This window comes from Rattus norvegicus, chromosome 9, assembly GCF_021556685.1.
Source record: "Rattus norvegicus strain SHRSP/BbbUtx chromosome 9, alternate assembly SHRSP_T2T, whole genome shotgun sequence".
NCBI classification, from domain to species: domain Eukaryota; kingdom Metazoa; phylum Chordata; class Mammalia; order Rodentia; family Muridae; genus Rattus; species Rattus norvegicus.
The window spans coordinates 76,378,493-76,401,118 of NC_141542.1; the positions used below are offsets into that span (position 1 = coordinate 76,378,493).

The 22,626-nt window shown below is 37.9% G+C and overlaps 1 protein-coding gene and 1 long non-coding RNA gene across 8 annotated transcripts in view; one reads left to right on the forward strand and one right to left on the reverse strand.

Annotated features, from left to right (window-relative positions):
- Positions 1–22,626, forward strand: part of Bmpr2 (bone morphogenetic protein receptor type 2) — a 115,614-nt gene that overhangs the window by 20,548 nt on the left and 72,440 nt on the right. For 3 of the 7 annotated variants that reach the window (XM_087564564.1, XM_087564560.1, XM_087564561.1), the window contains exon 2: positions 16,767–16,808. In XM_087564564.1, the coding sequence (XP_087420690.1) occupies positions 16,767–16,808 (42 nt within the window). 7 annotated transcript variants of the gene reach the window in all.
- On the reverse strand, positions 1,275–3,601 carry LOC148003746 (uncharacterized). The gene is made up of 2 exons (XR_015629590.1): positions 1,845–3,601; positions 1,275–1,726 (listed from the first exon to the last, which is right to left on the reverse strand). It is a non-coding gene; the product is annotated as an uncharacterized LOC148003746 (long non-coding RNA).

Here is a 22,626-nt window from a genome sequence, read left to right on the forward strand (position 1 = left end):
GGGATTTAGCTCAGTGGTAGAGCACTTGCTTAGTAAGCTCAAGGCCCTGGGTTTGGTCCCCAGCTTGGGGGGGGGGGAGAAGAATTCGATACACTTACCCCATTTGTCCCTCTCTACATAAAGATTTAGCTTGTTTAGTCTTAATTTCTTTCTTTCTTTTTTTTTTTTTTTTCTTTTTTTCGGAGCTGAGGACCAAACCCAGGGCCTTGTGCTTGCTAGGCAAGCGCTCTACCACTGAGCTAAATCCCCAACCCCTTGTTTAGTCTTTTTGTAGCTTTATGAATTCATACATTTTATGTGTAGTTCTAGCCCTGGAGAGTCCTGTGACTGTTTTTTAATTTTTAATTTTTTGAGAAAAGGTCTTGCTGTGCAGTCCACAGTAGCTGGAATTCTCTGTCCTTTCTTAGCTTCTCAGGCACTTGGTTGTAGGTCTGCACCACCATTTGGCTTGGGGATATTACTTAAAGTAAGCAATTATACTTGAAAGAGAACTCTGAATAATGAAATAAGTAACAATATCGAATGGAAGTTAACAAGCCTCAGTGCTACATTACTGGGAGAATGTCCTTTTGTTCTGCATTCTTCATTTTGTAAATTAGGTAAGCTGTTGACATCTTCACAGCCTATTTGACTTATTCAGGCCACTAATTATAGAATTTGTTGCTTAGAACATGACATCTTTTTGTTAAGGTGCTAAGAGAGATTCCTGTGAGATTCAGCTTAGTCATGTCCTTAGCAATTGTCTTGAGAATTATGTTGGAAAAGCAGTGAATTTCTACAGCAAATAAATATTTCATTGTTTTTTAAAGAAACTAGTACTATATAGGATTCACAAAACAAAACAAAACAAAACAAAACTCCTGACACCTATAAAATAATAGACTAGACTGGCCTCCAACTCAGAGATTCACCTTTCTCTGCCTTCTGAGTGCTGGGATTAAAGGCATACACCACTATTGCCTATCTTGTTATTTTCATTTATTCATTTATGTGTGCATGAGCCCATGTGTGTGGGGGTCAGAAGACAAGTTGGGAGTTTTCTTTTTCCAGCTTGTAGACTCCAGATATCAAACTCGGGACATCATATTTCCCAGTAAGTGCTTCTTCCTGTTGAGCTTCTCACTGGTCAGTTTTGTTCTGTTCTGTTCTGTTCTGTTCTGTTCTGTTCTGTTCTGTTCTGTTCTGTTCTGTTCTGTTCTGTTCTGTTCTGTTCTGTTTTCTGTTCTAGAGGCAAAACCCTAGCTGGTCTTGAACTCACTATGTGGACCAGGCTGGCCTCATACTTACAGAGACCCCACCCAGCAAACTTTTTTTTTAAACAGTGTAAGTTTGCCTTTTCCTCTAGTTCTCTTTAAGGTGTTGTTTGGTGTTTGTGTGTGTGTGTGTGTGTGTGTGTGTGTGTGTGTGTGTGTGTGTGTGTGTGTGTGTGTGTGTTTGTTTGTGTGTGTGTGGTGTTGGGGTTCTTCCTCCCTACACTAGAATTTAACCTAATGCCTTGGCAAGTTAGTCAAGGCTTTGCCACTGAGCAGCATCCTGAGTGAGATGGCTTAGCAGATAAAAGTGCTTGCTGTCGCTTACCTAGGAAGCACAAGGCCCTGGGTTCGGTCCCCAGCTCCGAAAAAAAGAACCAAAAAAAAAAAAAAAAAAAAAAAAGTGCTTGCTGTCTAACTTGACAAGAAATTCTTGGAATGTAGCAGAACTTCATTTCAACCCAGGATTATTTTAACTTCTTTTTTTTTTTTTTTTTTGGTTCTTTTTTTCGGAGCTGGGGACCGAACCCAGGGCCTTGCGCTTCCTAGGTAAGTGCTCTGCCACTGAGCCAAATCCCCAACCCCTATTTTAACTTCTAAAAGTTTTTATTATTTATTTATCTGTTGCTGGCTATGTAATCGGGACCCTCACCTATGTCAGGCAAATGCTGTGCCACTGGGTTATATCTCTAGCTCACATGTTAAGTCTCTATTCTTCTTCCCCCCCCCCCCCCAGAGCTGAGGACCGAACCTAGGGAAGTGCTCTACCACTGAGCTAAATCCCCAACCCCTTTTCTTTTTTGTTTTTTTTTTAAGTCTCTATTCTTTTTTTGGGAGTAGGTATTGGAGGAGACAGTTCCCTTAATGTTTACATTCTGTGAATTATTTTCTCTGTATATGTAGCAAGTTCAAACTAATTTGTAATATTTGGTTTTCTGCTAATACTTGATTACTTGATCAGTTGTTTTCCATTTATCATATATTCATAATCTATCATGTATAATTGTGTTAGGGAAGAGAAATGTGAGTTATGATTCCAGCATTTGATGGTATGTGTTCAGCTGCTAAATTGTGGATTAAAATATCTAGATTTGAATGCTTAATCATTAGGAAGTTGCACTACTTGGGAAGGATTCAGAGGCGTGGCCTTGTTGAGGAAGTATTGGGGTTGGGTGGGGTGGGATGGGGTGGGGTGGGGTGAATTTAGAGGTTTCAAAAATAAGCCAGGCCCAGTGGCTCTTTATTCCGGCTGTTTACCGATCCAGACATGTAGAGAACTCTGAGCTGCTTCTCTAGCACCATGTCTGCCTTCATGCCATCATATTCCCTGCTATGATGATAATGGACTAAACCTCTGAAACTGTAAACAAGCCCCAATTAAATGCTTTTATCAGAGTTGCTGTAGTCCTGATGTCTCTTCACCACAATAGAATACTGACTAAGACAGCCTTATAAGGAGAAAGGGTTGGGAAGTGTAAATAGTAAAGGAGTTGTTAGTTAAAGTGACAGTATAAAAGAATAGCTATGCACACCAGATCTCAAGAATAATCACATCAACGAGTAAAAACATGAGACACAACATAATTTAAAACAAGTAAATTAAATCATCTCTTTAGACCCTCAATAAAAGCTTATTTATTTATTTATTTTTGAGACAGGGTCTCTCTACATATCCATCTGTCCTGGAACTCACTATGTAGACCAAGTTAACCCAGAGATCTACCTGCCTCTGTCTCCAAGAAAGTTAAAAAAAATTTTTAAACTTAAAAAAATGTACTTTTAGTAAGTATGTTTTACTTCTGGATGTGGTAGTATACTCTTATCCCAGCTCCCAGGAGGCTGAGGCAGGGGGATTTCTATATGCAAGGCTAGCCTGATCTATATAGAGAGTTCTAGGATAGTCAGGGGTACATGTTGAGACCATCTTTGAAAATATATATATTCTTTGAGAATTTTTGTATGTACATAAGTGTATTTGATCGTATGCATTCCTGTTTCTCCTTTTGAGAAATTTTAATGCAGAATAATCTGTGATCTAATTTGCTTATCATAGAAATTACTTGTAGCCAGAGAAGGGTAGGAAAGGACCTGTGGGAGAAACAGAAACCTGAGGTAGTCAGGTGAGGGAGCAGCAAGTCAGCCTTTCTCTAGTGTTCTGCAGTATCATGTTGGTATCACTACTCACCTGCTTTGTGATATACTGCTGTTTGAATAGTAAGAACTCTTAGATTTAGGCTGACTAGTGGAACTAGTTTTTAAAAACCTGTTTTTCTGAAATGTTTGTTTTAGAGGTCTTTGTTACTCCAGATTTCCAGTTTGCACTACAAATGTGTATTGGTACTGTCTACTTTAAAAAAAAAAGATTTATTTATTATATAAGTACACTGTAGCTGTCTTCAGACACACCAGAAGAGGACATTAGATCCCATTACAGATGGTTGTGAGCCACCATGTAGTTGCTGGGATTTGAACTCAGGACCACTGGTAGCCAGTGCTCTTAACCACTGAGCCATCTCTCTAGCCCCCTAGGTCTACTTTTTTATGGGAGACTATAAACATGGAGAATTCTTTCCTTGGAGTAATAGCTTATCTATTTGTTTATCTATTGGTTTTTTGAGACAGGATTTCTCTGTGTAGTCATTGGCTGTCCTGGAACTCACTCTGTAGATCAGGCTGGCTTTAAACTCCCAGAGATTCACCTGCCTCTGCCTCCCAACTGCTGGGATTAAAGGCATGTGCTACCACCTCCTGGTTTCTTGGTGTAATTAAAAGAAAGGATGTAGTCTTTCTTCTTGACTACTTTTATTATACTGAGACTACTAATTTCTACGCTTGTGGCTGTTTGCAAATGGGGACTTTCCTGTTTGTCCTGTTCTTAAAACACTGTTACTACCTTGTTCAAGGACCAGGTGCCATTTGTATTCTCATTTAAAGGGCAAGTAACCTCTTTCTCCTGGCATGGGCACATACAAGTCAGTGTGTCATTTTGAGCCTGTTGTGTTTTTTGTTGATTAAATCCCCTCGATCATAATGAAATGCTCTTATAGTGGTTTTGGCTTTGATTTTGGGGGAGGGGAGTTAGTAGAACATTTTTCCCTCCCTCCCTCCTTCCTTTCTTTCTTCCTTTCTTCCTGATGGGGTAATGGCTAGGGACTGGGCTGAAAGTGAGACACATTTGGGGTGTAGTGGGGCACAGCTAAGCCAGGCGTAGCCTGGAGCTCACTCTGCATCAGAGGAGCAAAGCTCAGGGGTGCTTGGAGGTGGAGGAATGAAGCCAGGGCTGAGTGTAGAAAGCCTGAGACAGGGCTCCTCATAGAGGAGGAAACTGTTCAGAGTAAATGTGATTCCTTGTATCTCACTGATTCTTGTTAAGTGTTTGCAAGCTTAAACTAAGTTGTATCACTGCATACTCTTCCTTAAATACTTGTCCTTCCTATCAGAAGAAACTTATGCTGGGAAATCATCCCTTCTCCACAAAAACACTATCTTTGATGTGGAGATGCTCTGAGTTCAGCCAGGGCTACATAATGCTGTCTCAGAAAAAAAAAAAAAAGATAATAAAGGGTAAGGTCTGAAGGAAATGAAAACTTTTGTGATTAATTGCCAGAAGATACATCGTAGGCTGAGAGCCTGTTGCTAATCTGGCATCCCAACAGCAATGGCTCATTCAGCTTCTCATCTTAATTTCTGAGTCTTTAAACACTAAAGAACTGTAGTTGTAGTGATTTTTTTTAACCTTTCTTATTATTAAAAGTTCAGAGTATGCTTATAGAGTATAAATTTATTTATTTGTGTTTGAGACGCGTTCTTACTATGTGGCCTGGCTGTCCTGAAACTTTATGTAGACAAGGCTGGCCTCACACTCAGAGATCCACTGCCCACCTCTGCCACTCAGTACTGAGATTGAAGGAGTGTGTCATTGTGGCAGGCCCATAGGTTTTTGCTTTCTGGGACTCTTTACCCCAGATAGTAAACATTTATTTTCTTCTGCAGGAAAATTTCATGTACTTCATATAAATATATGATTGTATATTTAATCTTCTGCAGTCTGTGAGTCAAAATTAGGGCCTCATTGCACTTTTGGCCGGTGTACTGAGCTAATTAGTTCTACTTTTATATTTATTTACTCATTTTTTTAAGAAAGAGTCTCATGTATCCCAAACTTGAACCCACTCTAGCTAAGGATAACTTGGAACTCCTAATCTTTCTGCCTCTACTCCCCATGTGCTTTAATTATAGGCATGTGGATCCAACCTTATAGCCCTACCTAATACTGAATTTTAAACCTCCTTAAGTTATGCTTAATTTATATAAAATAATTTAAAATTAATAACTTAAAGATACAAGTAGAAGAAATACAGGTGGCCAATAAATAGTAGAAAAAGTGTTCAGTATTTTTAGCTATTGGGGGAATGTAATTTAAAACTGCTTACAGGGCTGGAGAGATGACTCAGCGGTTAAGAGCACCCGACTACTCTTCCAGAGGTCCTGAGTTCAATTCCCAGCAACCACATGGTGGCTCACAACCATCTGTAAAGAGATCCGATGCCCTCTTCTGGTGTATCTGAAGACAGCTACAGTGTACTTATATATAATAAATGAATAAATCTTTAAAAAAAAAAAACAACAACAAAAACCCAACTGCTTACAGCCAGGCATGGTGGTAAATGCCTTTAATCCCTGCACTCAGAAGGCAGAAGCAGGTTGATCTCTGAGTTTGAGGCCAGCTTGGTTTACAGAGTGAGTCCAGGACAGCCAGAGCTACCCAGAGAAATGGTCTCCAAGAAAATAAAACTAGCCAACCAACACAAAAAACCACCAAAACCAGGGTTGGGGATTTAGCTCAGTGGTAGAGCGCTTGCCTAGCAAGCGCAAGGCCCTGGGTTCGGTCCTCAGCTCCGGGGGAAAAAAAACCCAAAAAACAAAAAAACACCAAAACCCAAAAATCTGCTCTGTGATTTCATCTCACCCAACTTAGCATGGCTCTTAACGAATAAAACAAATGATAGCAAATGCTGAGGACACTTAGGTGGGGATGGAGGCGGGAACAGCTACTATGGGAGTCAGGTAGAGGGGACTCAAAAACAAATGCAAGTACTGTCCGACCCTGCCCTATACCACTCCTCAGTATATATTTAAAAGTCTAATATAATGTGCTTCAGCTATATGTGCGTATCTGTGTTCATTACTCCACTGTTCACAATAGCTAAAAACTGGAACCACCTAGACATCCATCAGTAGATGAGTGGATGAAGAAAATTTATATGTTCAATGGAACATTATTAAGTCATAAAGATAAATAAAATTGTAATATTTCCAGGAAAATGAATATGGCTTTGAGATCTTTATTTCTTTTCTTCTTTCTTTTTTCTTCTTTTTTCTGTGTGTGTGTGTGTGTGTGTGTGTGTGTGTGTGTGTGTGTGTATGAGAGAGAGAGAGAGAGAGAGAGAGAGAGAGAGAGAGAGAGAGAATGAAAGGGATTCAAAGGATGGGAGGAAGCAATCTAAACCGAGGTGGGAGAAAGGGGTAAGCAGACTGAGAGGATATATATATATATAACATGAAGGAAGAAGCCGTAATTATTTGGGAGGAGATGGGGCCAGCAAGAGAGGAGAGAGGGGTGAGGAAGGGCTGTGGAGGAGGGGAATGATAAGAACAAAGTAAAAAAAAAGTGACTTGTATGTATGAAAAATGCCACATGAAACCTGTTACTTTGTACACTAATTTAAAACATTTAAAAATACAATTAGTTCTGACTAATAAACGTCTACTACAAAAAAGTTCAAATTGTTTAAAAGGGTATATAATGAAGTGAGCATTGAACAACACTGCTGTTATCTAAGCCGAGGAGAAGGTGGCAGCTTTCTTTCACTCAGCCTATCCAGTATGTTAATGTCTTTTGTTTGCATGCCTCCCATTGGGTAGCAGTGGGAAGGAGCACTGGGACTGCCTACAGCACCGCACAGCTAGCTCATCTCACTTTAGTTGGGTGGCAGAGTGAATGAGAGACTTTTACTAGATTTTTTTTTTTTAATCCAGTGAATGGACATTTTCCTGATAGTAGATACAAGCACAGTATGTTAAGAACATGGCTGAAACACATTGAAGGAAAGGTATTCAGAAATGAGAACAAGTAGTTTTCTTCCTTAATGAATTTGTAAGAGTTTAATAAGGCTTTCATATAGATCAATAATTCTTAATATGTATTGTATGTCAGGCTTCTATTTGTACAAATCAGTAAGCTGTTGTTTTCATTAGATAATATCTTAACATGATATAAATAAGAAGTACATTTTTAGAGTATTAGTTTTAAAGCAAAAGGATGAACAAAAATATTAATCTTTAACAATTTATTTTGGAAAGAAAAATACTGAGAAGTTCCACATAAAGGAATCATATTTCATCCAGAGCCTCAGTATATTAATTAAATCTACTTAACAAATATATATCACCTAATAGTTTATTTTTTGTTGAAAGATTTCTAGGCTGTCTATATTTTTTTGAGATTGCTCTGGTTATGATGCAGTAAATTGTTGGAAATTCTTAACATGAACACACAACAAAGAAGAGTTGGGAAGCTTTTTGTGAAGAGCTCTGTTGTCAGCACAGTTTCGCCTGTGCGTCCTGCCTATTTTAGGGGAAGTCTATAATGCCTAATAGTTCTGTTGCCAGGACTTCATTAAGCTAATGTTGGATCATAGCCAGACATTCAGTTGGTCAAACCCCACACTTCCCTGAGGCCTAAGAAGAGCAGCTGAGAGAAAGAGAATGAAGGAGGGTGGAGGATGGGGGATAATCAAGAGAGGGTTGGAATACGAATTTTTACATAGAAACACAGATTTTTATTGAATCACGTATATTTAACAAACTTTTAGAATTAACTTAGGCCTCCTAAGCCTTAGCATTCTGTTGTTTCTGTTAACAAGAAACAATACTGATAACAAATTTCTTTTTTTCTGTGTAACTTTTTTTTTTTTCCTTTTCACTTTTCAAGACAGGATTTCTCTGTGTAGCCCTGGCTGTCCTGGAACTCTGTAGACCAGGCTGACCTCAAATTCACAAGAGATCTATCTGCTTCTGCCTTCTGAGTGTTGGGATTAACAGTATGTGTCACCACCTCCAGGCACTTTTCTGTGTAATTTTAAATGGACTAATACTTTTTATATTTTAAAGAAATAGAAACTTGATTAGAAATAGTACCTCTACAAAGTTGATGTTGATTTAAGAAAGTAAGAAGGCTGAGGAGTGTGAGGCAGGTGAGTTCAGGGTAGTCAGGGAAACCCTGTGTCAATAATGTAAAATAAAACACACAAACAAACAAACAAACAAAAACTGGTCTGGTGGCAGAGGTCTTTAATCCAGGCACTCAGGAAGCAGAGGCAGGTGAATCTTTGTGAGTTCTAGGACAGCCTGGTCTGCATATTGAGTTACAGGACAGCCGGGGCTATATGAGAGAGCCTCTCTAAAACAATACCACCACCACCACTACCACCCCAATAAAAAAAGGAAGGACGAAATATTTTGTATTTCTGAAGCTGTTAAGAGCTTTTATTTTGCATGTGTATTCTTTGCTTTCTTCGTTGGGTGGCCAGATACCTGGCAGGAAGCAGCTAGCTGTAGATTGAATGTCGGAAGCCTGTTGGCTAGGATGGTTAGTTGTTATTACTTTTATTTTATGTATGTGGTGTTTTATCTTCATGTTTGTGTACCACTTACATGCCTGGTGCCCCCAGAGGCCAGGCATCAGATGTGTTGGGAGCTGATTTGTAGGTAGGTGTTGGAAATTGAACCTGAATTTTCTAACAGCAGCCAGTGCTCTTAACTGTTGAGCCTCTCGCTAGCTCTGGTGGTTATATTTAGTTGTTGACTTGATAATAGAGTCACTGAAGAGAGTCTCTCAGTGAGGACTTGTCTAGGTAAAGTTGTGTCTATGGAATAGCGTCTTCTTTACTCCTGCTAATTGGTGTGGGAAGACCCTGCCCACTGTGGGTGCTATCATTCCTTGTGCAGGGAATCATGGACAGTAAAAGTGAAGGGAGGTGGCCAAGCACAAGTAGACATTCATGTATTTATTTTTCCTCTCTACTTTTTTTCTGCATGTGACTAGCTGCTTTAGGGTACTGCCTTGGCTTTCCTGCATGAGTAAGCTATAACCTAGAATTCCAATATGAATAAACCCTTTCAGGGTATTTTGTTGCAGCATCTGGAAAGGAAGCTAGGATACTACCCATCTTGGTGAGGAAGGCATGGAGTGGAGTGGCTTCTTGCTTACATCTCAGTGGAGTAGGAAGCAGAGAAAGGAGAATGCCAGTGTTGAACTTTTTATTCAGTCAGGGACCTAAGGCCATGGATGGTACTAGTCACATTCAAGGCAAGTCCTTGGCTTCCTTGACAGTAAGTCTTCTTCACAAATATTTTCAGGAACAATGCCCCCAGGCATTTATTAATCCAATAAAATTGACAAAACGAACCACCATACAATGTTTAAATGTTTTATGGTAGCTAAATTTCATTTTGCCAAATATTTGGTATTAAACCCCAGGTCTTACCCATGTACACAAGCATACCACCCTTGAACTATATTTTTATTCCTAAAATTGTATTATAATAATTGTGGTTAGAACTATAGTTTCAAGGTTTTTTTTTTTTTTAAATGAAAAAAACTACATTCATATTTCTGTATGTGGATGAGTGTCTGCTTGCCATAGTATGTGTGTGGAGGTTACAGGAAAACCTGGGGTGGAGGGGTTTGTTGTGTTCTCTCATGTGAATCCCCAGGATTGAGCTTGGGTTGTCAGGGTTGGCAGTAAGCACTTTTTACCCACTAAGCCATTTTCCCAGCCCTACTTATTTGAGACAGCATCTCACATTTATTACATATCATAGGCTGCTTTGAATTTTCTGTCTTTCTGCTTTTTCCTCCCAAGTATTGGGATTACAGACTTCTCTCCTACCTGCTTAGAATACAGTTATAACACCTAATAAAATGGCTCCTTTGTAGTCTCCTCAGAGCTAGCTCTCTTCTTTCACCAGATATGTGGATTCATAGGTTAATGTCCAGTAGCAATGGACACCTGACTTCATAAGTGACAATTAATGACCCTCATATAGTAGTGACACAGTTATGAGGCTTCAGAGAACCAGAGACCTTATTTACTTATTTTTATGTATGTCGCAAGACTACATTACTTAAATGTGTGTGTTAGAAAATATTCTTAAAAATCTTTGGCCAGACATAGTGACACATACGGATCTCTGGGAGTTTGAGGCCAGTCATTCTTAATCTCCATTCTAGGGAATCCAACAAGCTAAATTTTTTCACATACTTCAAGTGTAATATTCTACAGAAGATTCAGTGCACAAAAAGAATATGTCTTATGCTAATAAGCCAATACTATATTTGCCAAAATGTTAAAAAGTAATCCTCTTAATACATTTTATTTTCGGGCTGGGGATTTAGCTCAGTGGTAGAGCGCTTGCCTAGCAAGCGCAAGGCCCTGGGTTCGGTCCTCAGCTCTGAAAAAAATAAAAAAATAAAAAAATAAAAAAATAAAAAAATAAAAATACATTTTATTTTCAATTTTGTAATTTTTCATAAAATAGAATTTTGAAAAATATTTATTTTTACGTGTGGGTATCTTGCTTGCATGTATGGTTGGTGCAGTTTCTGGGCAGGATAGTGCCAGAATAGGACACTGAGTCCTCTGGACCTGGAGGACCTTCTACAGATGGTTGTGAGCTGCCATGTGAGTGCTGAGAATTGAACACCAGTTCTTTGGAAGAGCAGCAGGTGCTTTTAACCATTGGGCCATTTTTCTAGCCTATAATATGGTTTTGTTTTGTTTTGTTTTTTGTATTAGCAGTGTCCCCCCACCTCCCCAGACACACACTTAAAAACAATGTGTATAAGTGCTTTTGCCTGTAGGTTTGTCTGTATATCACATGCATCCCTGTACATGTGCACTGTGGCATATGTGTGTATACGTGTAACATACACATGTAATACACAAGCAAATAAATGTAAGTTCAAAATACAGATACGCCCAATGGAAAGGCATCTGTTAATCACCGTATGCCAACAATTGCCAGTAAACGAATGACTAGGAGCTTGGGGAAAGACTTAAAACTATATCCTGCGTTCTTTATTCAGAAATTCCTATTAGGTCTGACAAACTTTAACTGTATATTTATGAGGTAAAGTGACCCTATGATTGGTATTGTATAAAGTTTAGAATGATGGATCAAATTAACTAGCATATTAATTACTTATCAAACATTTATCATTTATTCACCCTGTTTTCAGCCACATGGTCTAACAGTGCACTCTGTGCTCCTTTCCTCTTACTACCAAAGCATCTGCACACAGCAATGTTAGCACATACATACATACATACATACATACATACATACATACAAACATATACATTCATATCAACAAAATGAATCTCCATAATAACTCTGTGCTTAGGTTTTTTTGTGTTTGTTTTGGTTTTGAGACAAGGTTTCTCTGTGTGTAGCCTTGGCTGTCCTCAAACTCACACAGATCCTGTCTGCCTCAGCCCCAGAAGTGCTGGGATAAAGTGTGCTTCACCACCACCTGGTTACTTTTAGGGTTTTTTTTTTAAGCAACTTTTTTCTATTTCTTTATATATTTTTTAAGCAGCTTTATTTGATTAATTATACAGCATATATTTCACAGAACTGTTTGTATGAACTTCTGGTCAATATTTTTACTATAATAATATTAATAAAGTACAAAAAAGCTATTATGATTCAAGTTCTTTCAAAGACTGTTTCCTCTATTTTCTTGCTAACTTCTACTGTCAGAAGACCATCTGGACACTTTGAATTTAGAGACTAGAATTAGAACTGGTCTCCAGTTGTTTATTATATTGTAATTTAGATACTAATGAAGTTTTGTGGTCCTAAAGGCTGACAAGAAAATCAGATATAGTAGGAACTATTGTTGAATGGTTATTTACTAACCCATCGTGGTTTTATTCTCATTAGAAGTCCAGACAAGAATGTTGGCAGGGTGCCTGCACCATTGTGTGGCCTAAGACAAACAAAACTGTGGTCCCTCTTATTCATAGAGCAGGAAATGAGAGCTGTTAAAGGAGCTAAAATACCTAACTCTTCTCTTTTATGGTCTCTCTTCTGATATATTTCTTAAAATATCAATTAAAATTATTTGAAGAAAAGAATAATGAAAGTGTAGATCATTCACATGAGCTTTGCCATTCTCTATTATTTGTGCAAAGCTCATTTAAATGCAGACATAAAAATATTTATTTAGAAAAAATAATTAAAAGTTTATATCATTTTTATGTTTACCCTGCCAACATTCAACCTTTTCTTGTTTGGACTTCTAGTAAGTGAATGGATTGATAAATAACCATTCAACAATAGTTACTACTATATCTGATTTTCTTGTCAGCCTTTAGGACCACAAAACTTCATTAGTATCTAAATTACAACTTATGAATTTGCCATTTTTATATTTACAAAATGCTCACTGGAAACGCAGATCTAAAATACTTTTATGTGTAAGTGTGTGCCTGAGTATGTATGTGTGTCATGTGTATGCATGAGCCCGCAGATCAGAGGAGGTAAGAGGAGGATGTCAGATCTCTGGAGTTGGAATCACAGAAGGTTGTAAGCATCTGTATGGGTTCTGGAAACTGCATCTGTGTCTTCTGAAAGAGGAGTAAGTGTTCTTAATCCCTGGACCATCCAGCCCCCAGATGTTTAATTTCAGCTAGGGATGTGACTCAAGATTTGTTAGAATACTTGCCTCACACCTACAAGTCCCTAAATTCAGTTCCCATATAAACTGTACACAGTGGTATATACATACAGTCTCAATACTTAGGAAACTGAGGCAGGAGGATTAGTAATCTAAAGCTACCCTTTGCTAGTGAGTTTGAGGCTACCCTGGTGTATGTATGGAGGACGGAGAACAACGTTGTAAAGTCAGTTTTCCCTTCCACCAAGTGGGTTCTGGATCCAGCCATGCTGCCAGGCTTGTTCACCACATACTCTATCAGAGTCAGCTAACTGGCTCCAGTTGTTCTACTTCTTAAGGTACACACAGTCTCTCAGAATTCTACCTTCAACTAACAGGTGAATAAGGACAGACTGGGAGAAGAGGTATCATGTGTTTCCCTGTTAGCATCTTTCCTTCTGTGCTGTCATACACAGCATAAGTAGCTGGCTAATTTAGGAGAGTAATAGAAGTAAGAAGTATGTATCTTTAACTAGTACTTGGAGACACCTGGGATCACAGCGTTCACCACCATCCCCAGCCTTGATATTAATGGTGGTTAAGTTCAGCTTTAGGCTTGAGGAGCAGACTCCATCCATACATTAAGCGCTGATATTTTTGTTCTGTCCATTAGTTATTAGTTATTGTAGTTCTGGCACAGTCTGTCTGTGCAGATACTTTTATTTTTAAAAAAATACATAAAGTTTAGTTTACTTTATTGTGTGAATGTGTTGCCTGCATATTTGTATGTAAACCATATGAATGACTAGGCCTGAAGAACCCAGAAGGTGTTGGAACCCCGAACTGGAATACAGGAGGTTGTGAGCTGTCGTCTGGGTGCTTGCCGAACCCAGTCCTCCAAAAGAGCCAGTGCTCTTGAGTCCCACTGTTCATTGTATTTCTTAGTAATGTGTTCACAGTTTATTCTACCAAGATTCTTTTAAGTTAGTATTTCATAAACAGGATTGATTGAGAAAAAGCAAAATGTATCTATTGTTTGAAGATGGTATTTCTGACCATGATCAAGACTCAGATGATAAAGTACTGAAAGAGTTTCATCTTCTATAGAGTGATTTTTACCTTTGAACTTTCTAGGTCAGAAAATAATTTCATATTCTCATTTCTTCGCAGAAAGCATGTATTTGTGGCCACTTCTTGGTTTTCATTATTAACTCTCTGCCTAATTATACAAATTAAATTCCTTCCCATAAAAGATTGGGTTTTGACAGTTTTTTGTTTATTGTTTTGAGGTACTTTTACCATGTATTACAGACTGACTTTGATATTCTGTATATTCCAGAGTGGCCCCAGAGTCATAGCAATCCCCCTGCTTCCATTTCCTAAGTGCTGAGATTACAGTCATGCATCCCTACTCATGAAGAATTTGTGTTCTTGCTTTTCCTTATCATCAGATGTTGACTATATTGACATAGTGGGGTCTAAAAACTAGGGCAGGGTGTTGGATAATCAGTGTAAGTCACTCCAGAGTTAATGGGTCTTTCCCAACGCTCTCATTCAGTTAAAAATATAAAAGCTTTTAGCATTGTCCCCAGCATATAAGATACATACAAGGTGCATACAAGTGATTTTAAAATAAAAATTCAGATTCTTCTAAGAGTGAGGCCTTCCCAGGCACTTTAATCAATGTTCTATCTGAGATTTTAAAGAAACAGGAAATAGGGCGTAGGACCTACAAGGAAACAGGAAGGTTTCCCATGTTTTTATTTCACATTCCATTTGAATTATCTTGGAAACACAGGGGAATCACAAAACAATAGTTGTATAAGTATTTTTTGTATTTTTATCTGTTTTATCTTTATCTTGTTTTTATTATATTATCATTTTAGGACACTAGACACAGAGTCTTTTATGTTTGGACATGTCTGGAATACTGTGAATTGATCCATCATTACTAGGGACTCAGTGAATGTCAAAAAGATACTGAGTTTTCTTTCTAATTTTAAATTATTAACTAAAAAAAAATCCCAAAGTTCTCTTTTTAAATGTTCATTAAAACAGTTATATGATCTCTAGAATAAATAAATCATTCAGGTCAATCAGGATATGGGGAGAATATATACGTTATATAAACAGTAACAAGTGAAGTTGAGTGTTATAAATGAATAACAACCATGCTGAAAAACTTGGGGAAGACAGGACTAGCCTGAGTTATTTCAGAAAACTGAGATTAAAACAAGATGAATTACACATAACCATTATGTCCTTGGCTAGTTACTTCATCGTAGAGGAATGTAGTAGTTAGCAATTTTGAATTGTTCCTAGGAGATTTACTTGAATGTGTACTGCATTAACAAATAAATAAGAATAGTGTTTGGATAAGGAGAGCAGGCTTCCTAACCTTCTTTGCTGAGAGGATTAGAAATTATGATACCCACAGTACTGCTCAGGTCTTGATTTCTTGTAACATTCTCCAAGTGAAACAAGTAAGCAAAACAACCCCTGGAGAAATGGTTGGTTACTAGGTAGGCTAGGGGAGAGAAATCAAGATACTGTAGCTGGATCATTTAATGATACAGGAAAGGTAAGACCTGCTCAAAAATCTATGTGGGGATGTGGAAGTATAGAGTCAGCAAAGTAAAGTGATGGTAACTTTGGATCAAGTTTAACCATATGGTAAAAGGAATTCCTTCTAGTCCACACTAACATAATCAGATGTGAAAGAGGAAATGGCCTTTTATGTTAAAATAATTTCAAATTGATAAACAATTGTTTAGATTACTTTTGTTTTTCTAGTAAAATTGTAGGAAAATGTATTCCTTGGTAAAATATTATTTCATGGAATTTTTATTTATATTTAATATGTTATCCACTAGTTGTGACTCAAAAAAGCATTTCTTATATTGAACTAATTCAACTATTGATAAGGATAAGGATAAACTGATTATTTTTACATACAATAAATCTTTTTTTTTTTTTTTTTTTTTTTTGGTTCTTTTTTTTTTTTCGGAGCTGGGGACCGAACCCAGGGCCTTGCGCTTCCTAGGTAAGTGCTCTACCACTGAGCTAAATCCCCAGCCCCTACAATAAATCTTTATTTTAAAAACATATTTTTATCTAGGCCTCACGAGTTGGAATAGTGCATGACACCTCTGAGGGTAGGGAACGCCTTGTTCCTGAGAACATTTGAGAAGATCATGTTAGCTATGGTATATTAAGATGAATTCTTGCTTTTTTGAGGATTTGACTTTTTTTTTTTTTTTTTTTTTTTTCCGGAGCTGGGGACCAAACCCAGGGCCTTGCGTTTGCTAGGCAGGCGCTCTACCACTGAGCTAAATCCCCAACCCCGGTTATTTTTTAATAGTATTTTATAAATCTACCTTATTCCCATTCCTAGAAAACAGTTTTTTACTTTTGTACAATTTCTCTGTATGGAAAAAAAACTTCAGTCCAAACTGGCTTTGTTGAACTTGCTGTAACAGCAGGACCTAGGAATTCTTTATAGTCTATTAGTCTTGAAATTGGAATAGAGTTAAATTTATGCTTTTCCCTCTTTATGTCTATAATTTTTCTATATTATTCAAATGGAAAATTCTTTTTGTCAATTAGCATCTATTTTGGAGCTTTTCCCCTCCAAACCTTAAATTTACCTCTTTCTGGAACTTGAACTTGATTGTTCATATCTGTAATTTTCAGTTGTTGCAAGTAAAATTTAACGTTCCATATTCTATTTTAAAAAACCATTTCATTCACATATACACATCCCATCTTTTTCTCTTTCTGTCTGGTTTCAGAACTCTTGAACATCCTCAGCCTCCAACGTGCTGGAATTACAGGTGTGTACCACTACAGCCAGCTACGTTCCCTTTCTGTATATCTCTATTGAATTATAATATACACAACTACTAAATTCACTTAGCCTAAAGAATTCAACATGGTACTGGAGAGATGGTTCAGTGGTTAAGAGCACTGGCTGCTTATTCGAAGACCTGGTTCAGTTTCTAGTACCTATGTGACAGCTCACAACCATGTGTAACTCCAGTTCTGTAGGAACTGATGTCCTCCTCTGGCCTCTGTGGGCACCAGGCACACTCGTGGTTCACAAACATACATGCAGGCAATACACTCATACACATAAGTTAAAAACAAGTAAACTTTGAAAAGAATTGAACATCTTTAGCATATTCACAGTTATACCATCACTACAAGTAACTTTAAAATATTTTTACAGCACAAAAAGTCTTAGACCCATTATTAATAATTTATTCATTCTAACTCCTGATAATCACCAATCGATTTTATTTCTATGAATTTCTCATTCATTTATTTCTATGAATTTCTATTTCATAGATGTTTAATCAGGTAATATTTATCTTTTGTATGTGTTTATTTCACTGGATATCCTTTCAAGGTTTCCATGTTGTAGCCTTAAGACTGTGTACAGATGCATGTTACTATGCCTGGCTTTTTAAGTGGGGGCTAGAGATCTGAGCCAAAGTCCTTACGCTTCTGCAGCAAGCACTTCGCTTGTTGAGTCATATCCTTGACCCTCATTTCATTTTTAAATTCATTTTAAATATTATTATTTGATAAATAAGTGGTTGTTTCCACTTTTCAACGTCATGAATAATATTGTTATTAATGACTGTGTGCCAGTTCTTGTTGGGTACAGTGCCAGGAGTAAAATTGCTGGCCTATATGTTTTAAGTGTTAATTCTCTTTATAAGATGGACACCAGTTCCCTGTTAGGACCCCTGCATTCTGTCAGCTGCCTTTATTTTCTGGATTGTATACATTGAAGCACAGGAATTACAGATTTTTTTTTTTCTTTTTTTTTTCGGAGCTGGGGACCGAACCCAGGGCCTTGCGCTTGCTCGGCAAGCGCTCTACCACTGAGCTAAATCCCCAACCCCGGAATTACAGATTTTTGATAAAGCAGTTTTTCTTTCTTTCTTCTTTCTGTCTGTCTCTCTTTTTCTTTTCTTTTCTCTCTCTCTTTCTTTTTTTGTTTTGTTTTGTTTTGTTTTGTTTTTGTATTTTTGAGACTTTGTAGCTCTGCCTGTCCTGGATCTCATTCTGTAGACCACAGTGGCCTCAAACTCAAAGAGATCCTCCTGTCTCTGCTTCCCAAGTGCTGGTATTAAAGGCATGTGCCACCATTGCCCAACAAAGCACAATTTTTCCACTCTACATTCTGTGTTATGCCTTTCCTGCAGTAGTTAAATATTGTTGCCTATCCTTGCTCACAAAGATGTGCTGGGCCTATCTATGCTCTTTTTCCTGAGCGTTGTATAGAGTCTTATAATCTTTGAGTTATTTTAGTTAATTTTTTTTAATAATTTGAAACCAGGAGGCATCAACTTGATTGCTTTGCATGTGGTTATCCAGTTGCAACACCGTTTGTGTGGTTAATCTTTTCCTCATTAAACTGTCTTGGCAGTTTACCAAACTGCAGATGGTGCTGCATGCATCTTAGCTAGCGCTTAGGAGGCCACTGACTGTCACAAACTCAAGGCCAGTCTGGGATACACAGCAAGACCTCGTGTCAAAACTAGAAAATTTGTTAATTAATTTACCACATATTCTGTTCCACAGATGTATGTGTTTTTCTTCAAGACAATACCACACTGTTCTCATTTGATGATTTGTGGTACAATTTGAAATCAGGATACAGAAATCATCTTTTTTTTTTTTTTATTTTTTGGTCAGATTATTTTAGCTGTTCTAGGTGCTTTGAATATCAATACAAAATTTAAAAGCCAGTTACTAGTTGTTATAAAAGAGGCAACTACCATTTGATAGGCTTTGCATTGAATAAGCTGGTAAGTTTGAGAAGTTTTGCCACTCACAGCATTGTCCTGACATTCTGTACAAATGAGATGTCTGCTGAAAGCTTTTTTTTAAGTAATGTTCTAAGTTTTCAGTGTATGAGTCTTGCACTCACTACTATTTCTCTTGGAATGTTCTCTGCTAGTGGGTAGAGAGACAGTTGACTTTTATACAGTGATCCTATATCCTGGAATGCTGCTGGATGCATTTATTCGCTCTAACTTATTTTTAAAAGAGATTCCTTAGGAATTGTTATGTACAAGACCATGTGACCTGCAGTTAAATGTCTTTCTTATTTCTTTTCAAATTTGGTCTTTTATGCCTTAGTTTTTGTAGACTTTTCTAACACAGTGTTTAGAAGAATTGAGGGAGCTAATGTCTTTTCTTGTTCTTGTTTTCCCACCATTGAATATGGTATTAGTTAAGGGTTTTTCATTGTTACACTCTCTCAGATTTAGAAGTTGCTTTCTATTCCATAATTAATGAACATCTTAGTCATGAAATTGTTGGATGACCTGTGGAGGTCATTGGATCCTCTGGAACTGGAATTTCAAGTGGTTATGAGGCACTGTGTATATGCTGGGAATTGAACCCAAGTCTTCTGCAAGGACAACAGGCATTCTTTTTTTTTTTTTTTTTTTGGTTCTTTTTTTCGGAGCTGGGGACCGAACCCAGGGCCTTGCGCTTCCTAGGTAAGCGTCTACCACTGAGCTAAATCCCCAGCCCCTAGGCATTCTTAACTACTGAACCATCTCTCCACCCCAAATAGTTGTATATTCTTGACATCAAATCAATACTGAGTAGTATGTATATTATTCCACATAGAAAAATAGAAATGCTAATCTTTTAGTGTCTTCTCTTTTCTGTTCTGAACCAAACATGACTTATTCCCAACACACACACACATGTATATATATATGTATATATATATATATATTGAAATTCAAAGCAGTAATCGAAGATATTTAAAATGTTTTATTTTATATTTCCCAAGGAATATTATTATATAGGTAGGGCACATTTCTATTATATTCTAGGAAATTGATGGATCATTTGGTAAAACTTCTTGAGTAGGCATGAGGACCTGAGTTCAAATCACCAACGATCATGTAAAATATATGGTAACCCTGACATTGGGGAAGGCAGAGACAGGTGACTCCCCAGAGCTTGCCAGCTAGCCAGCCAGCCTAGCCTGGAATGGCAGGTGCCAGCTTTAGTGAGACAGATTCTGTGTCAGGAGTGGAAGACACCTAAAAACATATACACACCTTTCCACACAGAGTGATCATTCATTTGCAGTGTGGGCGGAAACACTGAGCCAGCCAAACCTTCCTATAACCATATTAATTTATACACTATTGTCTATTTATATCACTAGCATACAAGCACTTTGAGGGAATAACACTGTCTTACTCATACCATATCCCCAGGTTTAGAATACTGCTGCCACATAACAGGCACTTAGTAAAAAGTTGACTCTTTAACAGAATTCATTTTTTTTTTCTTTTCTTTTCTTTTTTTCGGAGCTGGGGACTGAACCCAGGGCCTTGCGCTTGCTAGGCAAGCGCTCTACCACTGAGCCAAATCCCCAACCCCAAAAGTTGACTCTTTAATGGCTATTTTGCCAGTCCTGGGATAGAAAGCCTCTTAGAGGCATGGGATGGGCTTATCTGCCTTTGTTTGTTTTGTTGTTGCTGGATTAGAAAGAACAATGTTTTGGGTTTTTTGTTTGCTTATTTGTTTTATTTGAGAGAGCTGAAATGAACTGACTTAAACTGAGTTAAGATTTATGCATGTGCGTTAGTTAGCTTTTAGTTGCTTTGTGAATTTGTACAGAGAAAGTTAATAACAGATGTAAGACTGCTGTTCCTAGTTGGCCATTGGCTAGCGTATGGAATTTGTGTTTCGGAGTGCTCCCGTTGAACGTGACCACTGAGGTGATCCAGGCAGACAAACGAACCTGCAGAGATGAGAGAGAGTAAAAGGGTCAAACTGACTTTGTCACCTGAGTCAGATTTCTGGGAATCTGATGCAGGGTGGTTCACTGTCAGAATATTTAAAACACAGCACAATTTGGGAAAAAGTTTCCACGCAATAATCATTCCCATTTCAGGTTTCCAGGCAACAATCATTTTATTTCAATGTGCACAATAAAGCTTAAGGTGTGATTACATGGAAACTTCTTTACAAAGTACAAGACCACAAGGTTGGGTTCTATAGCTAAAAGGCCTAAGAGTGTGCTCTCTGACTGATAACATGAAGGTTATCAGGTTATACATCCGAATGATATCTCCCTATGGATAGGTTCTGTTAACAGTGGGAGCTGAAGTTAATGATCTAGGGAGGGAGAGTCTGGGGTAATCATTCTGGGGAAATTGGGTGAGGTCTGTCTCTATAGCAAAAGGTGGATGGGGTTGTCTCCATAGATAGCAGAAAGGTCTTCAGGTCATTAACAGTATCCATTCCCATCCTTCTGGATGGAATGCTGGCATTTTATATTTTCTCTCCCATTAAGGAGACGCCCCTACGTTATTAACATTGCTAGTTTCCCTGGGTGTCTGTGGGTGCAAGGACTTTGGTGCTCCTCCTACTCTCAAAAGAGTAGTTTACTATGTTTGTGTTGTTTGTGCAAACAGTATAGTTTTTGTTAACCATCTTCTTTTCTTTTGTGAGTCTGGAATTTTGGTACCAAACTAAAAGCACTTTCTTGACCAAGGTATTCAATAAAACTTGGAAGACTTGTCCCTAGACAACATTTCATATATTTCAGAATTCAGCAGTGGGGACTGAGTGTATGCTGTGTGATGCTGTGGAGACTTAAAGAGGACTGGACCTTGTTTCCTCCAGACTTTGGCTCTTAATCCTTCCCTTCTCTTACGGGGACCGAACCCAGGGCCTTGTGCTTGCTAGGCAAGCGCTCTACCACTGAGCTAAATCCCCAACCCCTTCTCTTACTTTTTGTTTGTATTATTTTGTTGTGACAAATACAGCTTTGTATATAACTACTGAGTTCAGTAAATCTCAGGAGTCTTCAGCACAGCATTAAATTCAAGAAAATGCTAAAGAGGTATTTGCTGATGATTTTAGTCTCCCAGAGTGCTCTTAATTTGAAGTTATGACAATGATTAACAGAGTAGCAGTTATCTCACCATCTGGGCATAGAATATATATATTAAGAGCTGAGTTGCAGCTCTGTAGAGCCCTTGCCTATGTGCAAGATCCAAGATCCATTTCTCAGCATTGCATAGAAGAGGAGGGCATAATTAATACACTTTTTTAAAAAAAGATTATTTGCTTTATAAAACGATTCATTGTTAGATTGAAAAATAAGAGTTCACTTTGAATTATTATGATTGAATTTAAAATTTTGAGTTTATACTAAATTTCAGGGGGGAAATTTCTGTTAAAATAATATATCTGTGGGGCTGGAAAAATGGCTCAGGGGTTAAGAGCACTTGGTATTCTTGCAGAACCCTAAGGTTCAATTCCTGGAATTTCATGGTGGCTGACAACCACTTGTAACTCCAGTTCCAAGGGATCTGAAGCTCTCTTGGCCTTCCAAGGGTACAGTTCCAAGGCATGTAGGAAAAATGTGCATTAAAAAAAAAGATTTATTTATTGTATTTATATGAGAACACTGTAGCTGTCTTCAGACACACCAGATGAGGGCATTGGATCCCATTACATATGGTCGTGAGCCACCATGTGGTTGTTGGGAATTGAACTCAGGACCTCTGGAAGAGCAGTCAGTGCTTTTAACTGCTAAAACATCTCTCTAGCCCCAAAATAAATCTCTTAAGAACGATATTTGTGGGGTTGAGAAGA